Genomic DNA, 12,350 nt, shown 5'->3' with positions numbered 1-12,350 from the left:
TGATACTAAAAAGGAAAAGTTATTGGGTGATGTTTTATACCCTATGACCACTATAATAAATTACTACAACTTGGCTTAACAAAGATATTTCCATAGATCTGGAGTTCAGAAGCCTGAGATCCATTTCAGTGGGCCAAAATCAAGATGCTGGCATATTATTACATATTAAAAGCTTGATTAAGAGATATTACATGTCAAGAATCTTAAAAGAGAATAAATATGACCCAGAATTCTTATCAGAGCAATTTCTTTCCTAAGGAAATGACCAAGGATGTGCACAGAGATTTCGCGAGGGGGGGAAAAAAAAATCAAAGCACTTCTATTTTAAAAACTGCAATTCTTCATTAGTAAAAGATTAACTAAACTATGGCACATTCACGAATGAAATGTCATGTGTTAAAATGGTATGCAGAATACTTAATGCCAAGGATGTGGTTCATGTACGGTAAGAAAAGCTCAATGAAAGACTGAAGAGTGTAGACCAGAAAAGGCAGCAGTTATTTTATTCTGGGGTGATGGAATTAAAGGATTTTATCTTCCTTTATACACCTTCTAAATTTTTTAAAGTAAATATACTTTTATAATAAGAAAAATAAAAAAAAAACGTATCTTTCAAAAGAAGCGAAGGAAAAAAAAATGCTTTCCCTTCCCCCGGACATTCTCAGCTTCTTCTCCTCTCCAGGGGGATGGCAGACACTCTTACCAGCTGATGTTCTGTGGCCAGCGTCGCTTTCTCAGCAGAGGACTCGGCACTCTGGGGTCCTGTCTTCTGAGGAGTGACCGCTTCAGCTGGTTTCTCCGACAGTCCTGGAAGTGCTGTAGCTGAAACAGCTTCATGCTGTGTACTTATGTTCTCTGTGGGTTTAACTTTTCTCCTTACATCACTTTCTTCAGGGCTTTCAGATTCGTCACTGATGGGCTTGAGTTTTCTTCTTGGCTATATCAAGAAAACAGCCTTACTGTTTAGAAAATACAAATGCTTATCATTCCTGTTAGTAGATAACCATAAGGTCCACATTTCTTAATTCCAAACTTCAAAACTGAACATACTAGAAAGATGGCAACCTCACTCGTGCACAGGACCAGAAACCCGGATTAAAGGGTTCCCAGCAAACACTCCCAACAGAGTGTTTAACCACCACCTACGCACATTACAAGGACACTATGAAAACTGACACGGTACACAGATTTGAGATCTCGGGGATGAAAACACTTCAGGTATAAAACTATCCCATTTTTATCTTTAAAAAGTACCTTCTGAAACATAATACACTCTTTATGAAAAATAATGCTACAGAACATTGTCTCTATTTGCATCCACACAGTATATGAAACACTTTACAAAACATTTCTTCTACTTGCATCCAATCTAAATAGGATATGAAATATCTTACAAATTAAGTTGGGAGATCGTGCATACCTTTTTGGCACTAATCTTTACAGACTCGTTTTCACTTGCTTCAATTTCAGAAGTGTCCGAACTGTACCAAAAACCAAACCATCAGTATCTTGTACACGCTTCATTTTTATTCACATGTGTCTTCTAAAAGCTGCTCCTCTGACACAAACACAAGCTCAGTTTAATGAGATTTCCCACTTGTTACGGGTGGGCCTGCCACCTCCCCAGCCTTACCGTCACCTCCCATGCCTTTGCACACCCAGGCCGCATCACTTGAGCTCGAGCAGGCAGTAAGAGCCCGTCACTGCAGCCCCTGTGGCCCCGTCAGAAGCGTCCCTTCCTCCGCCACCACAGGCCCAAGTTTAGGGGACAGAAAAGGGAAAACCTTCTTTCATCCTTTGAAAAGGAAAAATAACCTAAATTTCTGATGAGAGTGCTTTCAGTTTTTTCATTCGACATTTAACACCAACTTCGAAAAGCAAGTATAAGGAATACAATTACTTGAACAATGAGGAGGCTTCCTGTGATGGGATCCGTGTCTAGGAAGAAGGTCAGAGATAGCGGAGCAGAGGAGACCGGACACCTGGCTGTGGCGCCAGGAAGCATACCGCGGTCATAAGATGAGCAGACTTTTGACAGCACTTTCTCAGGCAGAGAAAAAAAAAAGGAAGGGGATTTAAGGAAGAAGGAAAAGTAAACAGAGAAGCAGGTGGGTGTAAAACACCCTGGACGATCAAGGCACAGGACGGGAATCAGAGTAGAGATCACACATCTTGAAGAGAAAACAGTGCCAGAGAAGCCAAAGGTCACGACTGGGAAGACAGCAAGGCGCGGGGTCCTGCTCGCCCCTCCCCGCGCTCAGCGAAGAGCCGCTGCTCATCTGCACAGAGGGTCAAGCGAGCGGCGATCCCCTGCCTGCGACCGCAGAGGTAGCAGCACCAGGCCCAGTCTAACCCCTCCCCAGGGAGGGCGGGAGCTGAGAGGGCGCTGGGGTCTGAGGCCGTCTCTGCTCCAGCCCGATCCGTCCCCCTGTAACGCTCATGGATGCTGCTAACAAACCTCTTCAGTCTCACTGCCTCGGTGTCCACTGACAAGGGGAGCCAAACAGGCGCCTGAGTGACCCTTGCACACATTTGGGGTGGGGGGTGGGGACGCGTGAGACTGAGCCTCCACGCTGGACACACTGTGCTGGGAGGTGGGAGGTGAGCCTGGAGGGGGCGCGACTCCAGAGACAGAAGGACCAGGCGGGGAGCAGGCAGGAGGGGCGGGTGGCAGGAGCCTTGACCGTGGCCACTGCACAGCGAGGAGGGAAGGCAGGCAGCCAGAGGCAGAGCAGAGAGGCCAGCAGGGGCGCGCCAGCAGAGGCCCGGACTACTCCGCTGGGTGCCGGGGTGCCAGCAGGACCATGCAGCCAGAGAACACAAAGCGGCTGCTGATACCGATGAGGGGGCGGTGATGGGGCCTGGGGGCGCCTCTGTGGAGTCCGAGGTGCCTGAGAGCGTCCGGGGGGTGTGGTCCACGTGGAGGACCGCTGGGGGCTTGGGAGAGAGGCTGGGCAGAGGGAGCCCTGGGGACAGTGTGTGGGGAACCATGAGAGGAACTGGGGGAGGGGCGGGAGAGGAGAGGGTCTGACAGAGATGAGGAGAGGCGCCTCCTGAGTGCTGGCACCGCCCCTGCCCCCGCGCATCTCTTCCGCCCCGACTTCCTTCTGTATCCATGTATAAACCCTGTCCAACTTATCCAAATGATGCTCTTTGTTTGGGCTTCACACACGTCCAAAACCAAGGTCACTGAGGAGGTCCACACTGTCTAACAACCGCAAGTGTTCAGCCTTAATCTGACTCTCTTATCAACTGCACTTCAGCCTCCTGAGAATACACCCTCTCCTGGCTTCTTTCTTCCCCTCCAGCCAGGGGCTCCTCTCTCCTCCACAAGCTCCTCCTCCCCTGGACAGGTGCCAGGTCTCCTGTGGGCTGGCCCTGGGCCTCTGCCCCATCTCAGGCCACCATCTCTTCCTGGGAGGCCCACCCGAGGCCACAGCCCGCTCCTGTGTCAAACCGCCAGTCTGATCACCAGTTCAACCCCTCCCCTGAGCGCCAGACCGCAGACACAGCAGCCTGATACCTCCACAGCACGTCTAGGGTCCCCTCGGGAGGACCGAGCACTGGCCCATGGACACAGCAGCTGACATCTCCACAGCACGCCCCCGGTCCCCTCGGGAGGACGGAGCACCGGCCCATGGACACAGCAGCCTGATGCCCCCACACCACGCCCACGGTTCCCTCGGGAGGTCTGAGCACCGGCCTGTGGACGCAGCAGCCTGACACCTCCACACCACGCCCACGGTGCCCTGGGGAGGACTGAGCACCGGCCTGTGGACGCAGCAGCCTGACGCCTCTACACCACGCCCATGGTGCCCTCGGGAGGACTGAACACCGGCCTGTGGACACAGCAGCCTGACACCTCCACACCACGCCCACGGTGCCCTCGGGAGGACTGAACACCGGCCTGCGGACACAGCAGCCTGACGCCTCCACACCACGCCCACGGTGCCCTCGGGAGGACTGAGTACCGGCCCGCGGACGCAGCAGCCTGACGCCTCCACACCACGCCCACGGTGCCCTCGGGAGGACTGAGTACCGGCCCGCGGACGCAGCAGCCTGACGCCTCCACAGCACGTCCATGGTCCCCTCAGGAGGACCGAGCGCTCAGTCTCCTAGGGCAGCCCTACCCTACACAACAGCAGACCGCCAGTCCTCTGACCCAACCCTGAAAGCCAGGAGCTGTCTATGACAAACAGGGTTAATTTCATTCGTGTTTAAACACAGTCATAGAAGTCAGAAGAAAATGACCAACATGGGAAACACGGAAAAAGGATCTAAAGAGCTTGCAGAAAGAAATTCAAGAACTTGTAACACATACAAAAGAGGTTACTTAACTCAGTCATGAGAAAAATCAAACTAGAACTGAGCTAGCACAGCACCCTGGCAAAAACCCAAGCCTGATGCCATGCTGGTGGGAACTCGGCAGCAACTATGACAATCACACGTTTCACGTGACCGAGGCTTTCCTTTTCTACAGAAACAGGCATATACATGTGAACTGGCGTCTGTACCACCTTATTGATTACGGCACTGCTGGTGACAGAAGACTGGGAACGACCCAGCTGCCTGCAGACCCAGGCCTGGGGAAGGAAGCTGTGACGGTCCAGACTATGGGAAACCCGCGACTGTGAACAGAAGAACGAGGGCGCTCCACGTGCACTGACACGCACGGCTCTGCCACACACAGAGAGTGGGAAAGCCAGGTGGCAAGGTACCCTGTCTTTTTGAAAAAGGTAAAAACTCTGAACTCTTACTTTGACGGGCACAAATGAAATGGAGCAGGACCCTGCGGTCCTTGCCCCCGGCCATGTCCTCCGCCTTTAGTCAAAGAATCAGCTTAATCAGAGAAGAGAGAAATGTGGAAACAAAGGAAAACAGTCAAAGGAGACTAATAATAATGTAGTCATTAAGCACAGTCAAGGACCTTTAGTTCTTTCTCAAGGGCTAATATTCTGAGCCATATCCTGTGCGCTGTCTTACAGATGCTGAAACCCCAGGTGGAGAAGTTAACTACATGATGACCAGACTGTACCCACAACATCAGAAGCCATAATTCCAAGAACTGGCCTCAAAAAAGGGGAACAGACAGACTCTGGAACTGAAGATTAACTGCACCTACAACATCCAAGGAGACGCTGGTCAGACCACAGATGACCAATTGAAGATGACTGTTCGAGATGACTGTGCTGTTTCTACATGTCGTCCCTGGCCGCCACTCGGTCTATAAAAACTCTCACCCCTGCTTGTCAGCCTTTGGACAGATGTTTGCCCCTCTTCCCCACAGTTGCTGGCATAATAAAATAAAGCAACCTTTCCTTTCCACCAACCTGGTTTATTGGCTTTTGAGTGGCGAGTAGCCAGACCCACATACTCCTTGTCGTTAAGATTCTGGTGCCCAGCGTGGGGCTGGCTCCTGTGCTTTCATGGTGCCTGGCTGTCCTGGGATTCCCAGGGGACGCTGTGGCCATGACGGTGTACCAGCTTGCTGCTCGTAGCTAGCCAGCCCTGAGTAGAGGATGTGGGGACGTTTCGAGCAGCTGCCTAAACCATTTGTTTTGAGGATCCTCCCTGTTTCTCCCCTGCTCAGCTCTGGCTACAAGCTTAATCTTTTCCTTGGTAGAATGGAAACTAGTATTTGGGAAAAGCTGACGAGCTCTAAGACCAGGTTAAGTCCACCGGTGTGCAACCTGCCCATTTGTGCATGCTGGTGCCATTCAGGCATTCTTGACAACTGGTTCTGACTGCCACTGAGGACTGTTTGTAAGCACTAGTACTATTTGGGCCAATTTAATTCAAATGACCATTATATCTACTACTGTGGGCAAGAATCCCTTAGAAATGGAGTAGCCCTCATAGTCAACAAGAGAGTCCGAAATGCAGTACTTGGGTGCAATCTCAAAAATGACAGAATGATCTCTGTTTGTTTCCAAGGCAAACCATTCAATATCACGGTAATCCAAGTCTATGCCCCGACCACTAATGCCAAAGAAGTTGAAGAGTTCTATGAACACCTACAAGACCTTCTAGAACTAACATCAAAAAAAGATGTCCTTTTCATCATAGGGGACTGGAATGCAAAAGTAGGAAGTCGAGAAATACCTGGATTAACCAGCAAGTTTGGCCTTGGAGTACAAAATGAAGCAGGGCAAAGGCTAACAGTTTTGCCAAGAGAATGCACTGGTCACAGGAAACACAATCTTTCAACAACAAGAGACAACACTACACATGGACATCACCAAATGGTCAACACCGAAATCAGACTGATTATATTCTTTGCAGCTGAAGACGGAGAAGCTCTATACAGTCAGCAAAAACAAAACCAAGAGCTAACTGTGGCTTAGATCATGAACTCCTTATTGCAAAATTCAGACTTAAATTGAAGAAAGTAGGGAAAAGCACTTGGCCTTTCAGGTATGACCTAAATCAAATCCCTTATGATTATACACTGGAGGTGACAAATAGACTCAAGGGATTAGACCTGGTAGACGGAATGACTGAAGAACAATGGACGGAGGTTCGTAACATCGAACAGGAGGTGGTGATAAAAACCATCCCCAAGAAAAACAAATGCAAAAAGGCAAAATGGTTGTCTGAGGAGGCCTTACAAATAAATTGAGAAAAGAAGAGACGTGAAAGACAAAGGAGAAAGGGAAAGACGAATGCAGAGTTCCAAAGAACAGCAAGGAGAGATGAGAATGCCTTTTTAAGTGAACAGTGCAAAGCAAGAGAGAAAAACAACAGCATGGGAAAGACTAGAGATCTCTTCAAGAAAATCGGAGATACCAAGGGAGCATTTCATGCAAATATGGGCACAATAAAGAACAGAAATGGTATGGATGTAGGAGGAAGCAGAGATATTAAGAAGAGGTGGCAAGAATACACAGAACTATACAAAAAAGATCTTAATGACCCAGATAACCATGAAGGTGTGATCACTCACCTAGAGTCAGACATCCTGGATTGTTAAGTGGGCCTTAGGAAATATCACTACAAACAAAGCTAGTAGTGGTGATGGAATTCTAGCTGAGCTATTTCAAATCCTAAAAGATGATGCTGTGAAAGTGCTGCACTCAATATGCCAGCAAATTTGGAAAACTAAGCAGTGGCCACAGGACTGGAAAACGTTAGTTTTCATTCCAATCCCAAAGAAGAGTAATGTTAAAACTACTGCACAATTGTGCTCATTTCACATGCTAGCAAGGTAATGCTCAAAATCCTTCAAGCTAGGTTTCAACAGAATGTGAACCAAGAAATTCCATATGTACAAGATGGATTTAGAAAAGGCAGAGGAACCAGAGATCAAATTGCCAACATCTGTTGAATCATAGAAAAAGCAAGAGAATTCCAGAAAAACATCTACTTCTCCTCCATTGACTACATTAAAGCCTTTGGCTGTGTGGATCACAACAAACTGTGGGAAATTCTTCAAGAGATGGGAATACCACACCACCTTATCTGCCTCCTGAGAAACCTGTATGCAGGTCAAGAAGCAACAGTTAGAATCAGACATGGAACAATGGACTGGTTCCAAATTGGGAAAGGAGGATATCAAGGCTATATATTGTCACCCTGCTTATTTAACTTCTATGCAGAGTGCATCATGCGAAATGTCAGGCTGGATGAAGCTCAAGCTAGAATCAAGATTGCCGGGAGAAACATCAATAACCTCAGATATGCAGATGACACCACCCTAACGGCAGAAAGTGAAGAGGAACTAAAGAGCCTCTTAATGAAGGTCAAAGAAGAGAAAAAAAAAGCTGGCTTAAAACTCAATGTTCAAAAAACTGGTCCCATCACTTCATAGCAAATAGATGAGGAAACAGTGGAAACAGTGACAGACTACTTTTTTGGGCTCCAAAATCACTGCAGATGGTGACTGCAGTCATCAAATGAAAAGACTTGCTCCTTGGAAGAGAAGCTGTGACAAATCTAGACAGTGTACTAAAAAGCAGAGACATCGTTTTGCCAACAAAGGGGCATACAGTCAAAACTATGGTTTTCCAGTAGTCATGGAAGGATGTGACAGTTGGACCACAAAGAAGGCAGAACACTGAAGAATTAATGCTTTCAAACTGTGATGCCGGGGAAAACTCTTGAGAGTCCCTTGGACAGCAAGGAGATTCAACCAATCAACCCTAAAGGAAATATACCCTGAATATACAGTGGAAGGACTGATGCTGAAGCTGACGCTCTAATCCTTTGGCCTCCTGATGCAAAGAGCCAACTTACTGGAAAAGACCCTGATGCTGGGAAAGATTGAAGGCAGGAGGAGAAGGGAATGAAAGAAGATGAGATGGCTGGATAGCATCACCAATTTCAATGGGCATGAGTTTGTGCAAACCACAAGAGATAGTTTAGGACAGGGAAGCCTGGTGTGCAGTCCATGGGGTTGCAAAGAACTGGACACAACTGAGCAGCTAAACAACAAAAACAAGCGCTGTCTTGGTATTCCTGCCAGCTGGTTCTGATGTGTGTCTGATGTTGAGAACTGTTTGGAACATGAGGTGCTACCTGGCACTCCTGCCAGTTGGTTGTGTGTGTCTAATGCTGAGGATCATTTCTGAGCACTGACTGCTATTGGGCATTTTTGCCAGTTGGTTCTGATGTCTGTCTGCCAATGAGGACCGTTTGTTCGCATGAATTGCTACTTGAGCATTCTTGCTAACTGGTTCTGACATCTGACTACCACTGACGACCATCCGTGCGCACCGAGTGTCATTCGGACATCTTCCCAATTGGTTCTGAGATCTGATTACCTTGAGGACCGTTTGTGTCATGGAAGTGTTTGTTTCAGGCTCTAAACCGGTCACCCTGAGAGAGAGCTTGTGACAGATTTGTCATTTGGTGTGTGAGCATGTATTCCATTTGTATGACTGGTACTCCTGTTGCCTTAGGTAAAATGGGAAATTCAGGTTCAATTCATTAAGAAAAATTTGAGCTGGGAAATTATGACTAAAGAAAAAGAAAGCTGATTTATTTTGGACTATGTATGTTTGGCAATAGTATTCTTTAGACTCTGAAAAAAAAAATGGTTAGGATGAAACTCTTGAAATTCACAAAAACCAGTTTTTTGCATATGCAGTTAGGGAAAGCTAGCTTGATAAAACACTTTTTTTCAGACCCTGGGAAAATAAAAATATGCCTAGGAGAAAATCTGAAGTTAAGGCTTATTGTGTCCTTGAAATACAACCACAGTCCACATTGCCTGGAATGCCAGCCCTGGGTTAATTATAAAACTTCACGCTAAGAGGAAAAAAAAAAAGGAGGAAAGCCTTTTAAGATACAGTATGTGAGTTTGGCTATTCTAACTACTATCCATAAACTGCTAAGTTTAATTGCAATGCCTAATTCACGAAATGTGAAAAGATAAAACAATGAGATCTCTGTTGGTCTGGACATTTCTATGTCTCAATATGTGTTTTTGTCTTTGGATGATATTGCTGAGGTTAATCTGTAAAGGAGCTCTATTTAATTTGCCTTAAAAAAATATGAGCACTTACAAATCAAACAAATCTAAGTTTACCTACTTTTGTCTTCTTTTAAGACCAAGAGGGAAATTAAAGATGTTTTGGTTTATTAAACATGCATGTTATACAACTGAAGAAAAATTATGCTGTGAAAAAATGTATGTTTTCAGAGGTTGTGGAGTATGTTCTTAAGTTTGCCAATCAGAAAATGCTGGTGTACCATTTCAATCACTTGGTTTTCTTAAGGTTTCAAGGGTTAAAAATTGTGAAATGTGAAAATGATAACATTTCTATGTGTAAAACAAACAGGATATGAGTTGTTGGTGAAGAAAAGGTATAAACAAATGGAAATATTTTTGTTAAAAAAAATGACAATACTGTTCTACAGTTGTTTGCTTCTGGATAGGGAAACACAGGACAAATTTGTTTGGATCCAAAAAATTATAAAAGGTTTATAAAAAAGGAACTTTGAGAACAAAATTTTGTATGCTGTCAGGATTAAGATTAGACTAAATTTAATTAGGTATATAAATTCTGTTATTAACAGTAAACTGATGCAAGATTAAATTTTTTTTTTCCTTTTTGTTGAAAAAACAAAATTCTCCTGGAATATTGATCTAATTCTGATAACAGACACTTCTAATGGAAAGTAATTGTTTTGTTTCTAGTCATATTTTGACCCTAATATTCAGGATGGAAAAAATTGTCCAGTAAAGTTGTCACAGAGTGTAACTACTCATGATGTATAGCACTACTGGCTTTAATTTTACAGCTTAAAGCACATGTACAATGTTTGTGTGAAAATTGGGTACAGACGATAAAATGTGTGGCCTATAAAACATTTCCCTATGAACATGCCCAGAGTCTGTTCATGGTATCTGAGTAGGTACCCCCTGATGTGGACAACTAGTCAAGCATATAAATAAAAAGGAGGCCTAGCACCAAGGGACATGGACGGACCCAGAGCAGGCAAACCACTCTGGCAACGCTGGAAAAATACACTGATTATCAACACTCTCTATGGAAAGAGCTACAACTTAAAAGGGGAAAATGATGGATGAAGTGCTCACATACTGAGGTATGGGGAAGTCATTCTGACCTATACATGATTAAGTCCGAACTTTAGGCTAAATAAAACAGCCTGTTTGTGGCCTATTAAACAGACATTGTACATCAGCTTTAATCATGAAGACAGAACAGTACAAAGGTGCATTTTGATTATAATCCTCTTTGTAATATGTCTAGTAATTTTCAAATGTTTGTCCAGGTACTACGAAAGTTTATTGCCTTTCCTGTTCTGTACCTGTCCTTCCTCAAGACTGAGAATATCAAAGAAAACGGGGGACTGAAACGGAGCAGGACCCTGTGGTCCCCGCCCCCGGCCATGTCCTCTGCCTGCCTTTCGTCTGTGGAAAACTTTAGTCTGAATAAGTTTAATCACAGAAGTGAGAAATGTGGGAACAAAGGAAAACAGTCAAAGGAGGCTAATAATAATGTGGTCATTAAGCACAGCCAAGGACCTTTAGTTCTTTCTCAAGAGCTGTAAGGTAATGTTCTGAGCCATATCCTGTAGCTGTCTTATAGACACTAAAACCCCAGGTGGAGAAGTTAACTAAATGATGAGCAGGCTGTACCCACAACACGAGCTGCCACACTGGCCTCAAAGAAATGGCAACAAACAAACCCTGGAACTGAAGATTAACTGTACCAACCAAGATGACGCCGGTTAGACCACTGATGCCATTTTGAAGATGACTGCTGGAGATGACTGTGCTGTCTCTGAATGCAGTCCCCCACTCTGTCTATGAAAGCTCTCACCCCTGCTTACGAAGGGGTGGGGGAGTCAGCCTTGGGACAGATGTCCACCCCTCTCCCTGCACCATTGCTGGCATCTGAAATAAGGCAAACTTTCCTCTCCACCAACCAGTAAGCAGCCAGACCGCACACTTCTTTTGAGAACACAAAGAAACTGTAAAAAGACATCAGAAATGAATATTGGGTTTGGGGGGTTCCTTTCCTGGCGGTGCAGTGGATAAGAATCTGCCTGCAAATGCAAGGGATACAGGTTCGATCCCTATTCTGGGAAGATCCCACATATCACAGAGCAACTAGACCTGTGCACAACTATTGAGCCGTGCTCTAGAGGCGGGAGCCGCAGCTGCTGAGCCCCGGCGCCCTGGAGCTCGCGCTCCTCAAGAGAAGCCACTGCCACGAGCACTGTCCACCGCCACTGGAGAGCAGGCTCTCTGCAACGAGAGAAAGCCCTGCAGCAAGGGAGACCCAGGACAGCCAAAAAAGAAGAAAACCACTGGCAGGGAAGGGAAGAGGTGGGTGCAGGAGCGGAGTGATGACAGAGAGGAGATGAAGGCTCTTATTAACCTTTTTAAACCACGTGAACGTGTCACCCATTCAAAAATTCTTCTGGAAAAATTACATTCACCACTGTTTAAAACGAAGCGTGTAGTTTTCCAAATATTTGGCTTTTGTTACTGATTTCCAGTAACATCTGGTAGAAAACCTGGAATCTCCTGACTGACCAAGGACCACAAGGCATCCCCAGATAGAGAAACTTGGACAGACGTCCCATCTAGGCTACTGCCCAAGTGGGGTGTTTGTTTTAAAAATGCAGTTTGTCACTCTCAAAATATAGTAACTAAAACTGACTTATTACCTAACAGAGGTCCTTAAGTCAGGGCTTGCTCTAGCAAATAGTTTATAATTCATACTATAGCTACTGAAGAGCTCTTCACCATGTGGGCCCTCAAGTTGTCTATGTTGAGTCATTTGTACAGATTTTCCTGACCCAGAACCCCAGAGAAATCTATAAAACTCCAACCTATGCACCCAAGGGACAACACAGCTGAAATTTACAACAGACTT

The 12,350-nt window shown here is 45.8% G+C and overlaps 1 protein-coding gene across 3 annotated transcripts in view; it reads right to left on the bottom strand.

Moving 5' to 3' along the window:
* The window catches only part of CENPU (centromere protein U), a 45,763-nt gene that overhangs the window by 11,087 nt on the left and 22,326 nt on the right, over nucleotides 1-12,350 (bottom strand). For all 3 annotated transcript variants that reach the window (XM_005906553.2, XM_070364074.1, XM_070364075.1), the window contains 2 exons: nucleotides 1,421-1,481; nucleotides 704-937 (listed from right to left, as the gene is read on the bottom strand). In XM_005906553.2, coding sequence (XP_005906615.2) covers nucleotides 704-937; nucleotides 1,421-1,481 — 295 coding nt within the window. The remainder of the gene's footprint in view (nucleotides 1-703; nucleotides 938-1,420; nucleotides 1,482-12,350) is intronic.

This window comes from Bos mutus, chromosome 27 (assembly GCF_027580195.1).
Source record: "Bos mutus isolate GX-2022 chromosome 27, NWIPB_WYAK_1.1, whole genome shotgun sequence".
NCBI lineage: Eukaryota > Metazoa > Chordata > Mammalia > Artiodactyla > Bovidae > Bos > Bos mutus.
Note: the sequence above shows the minus strand (reverse complement) of the source record. Positions and strands in the feature narration are given on the sequence as shown.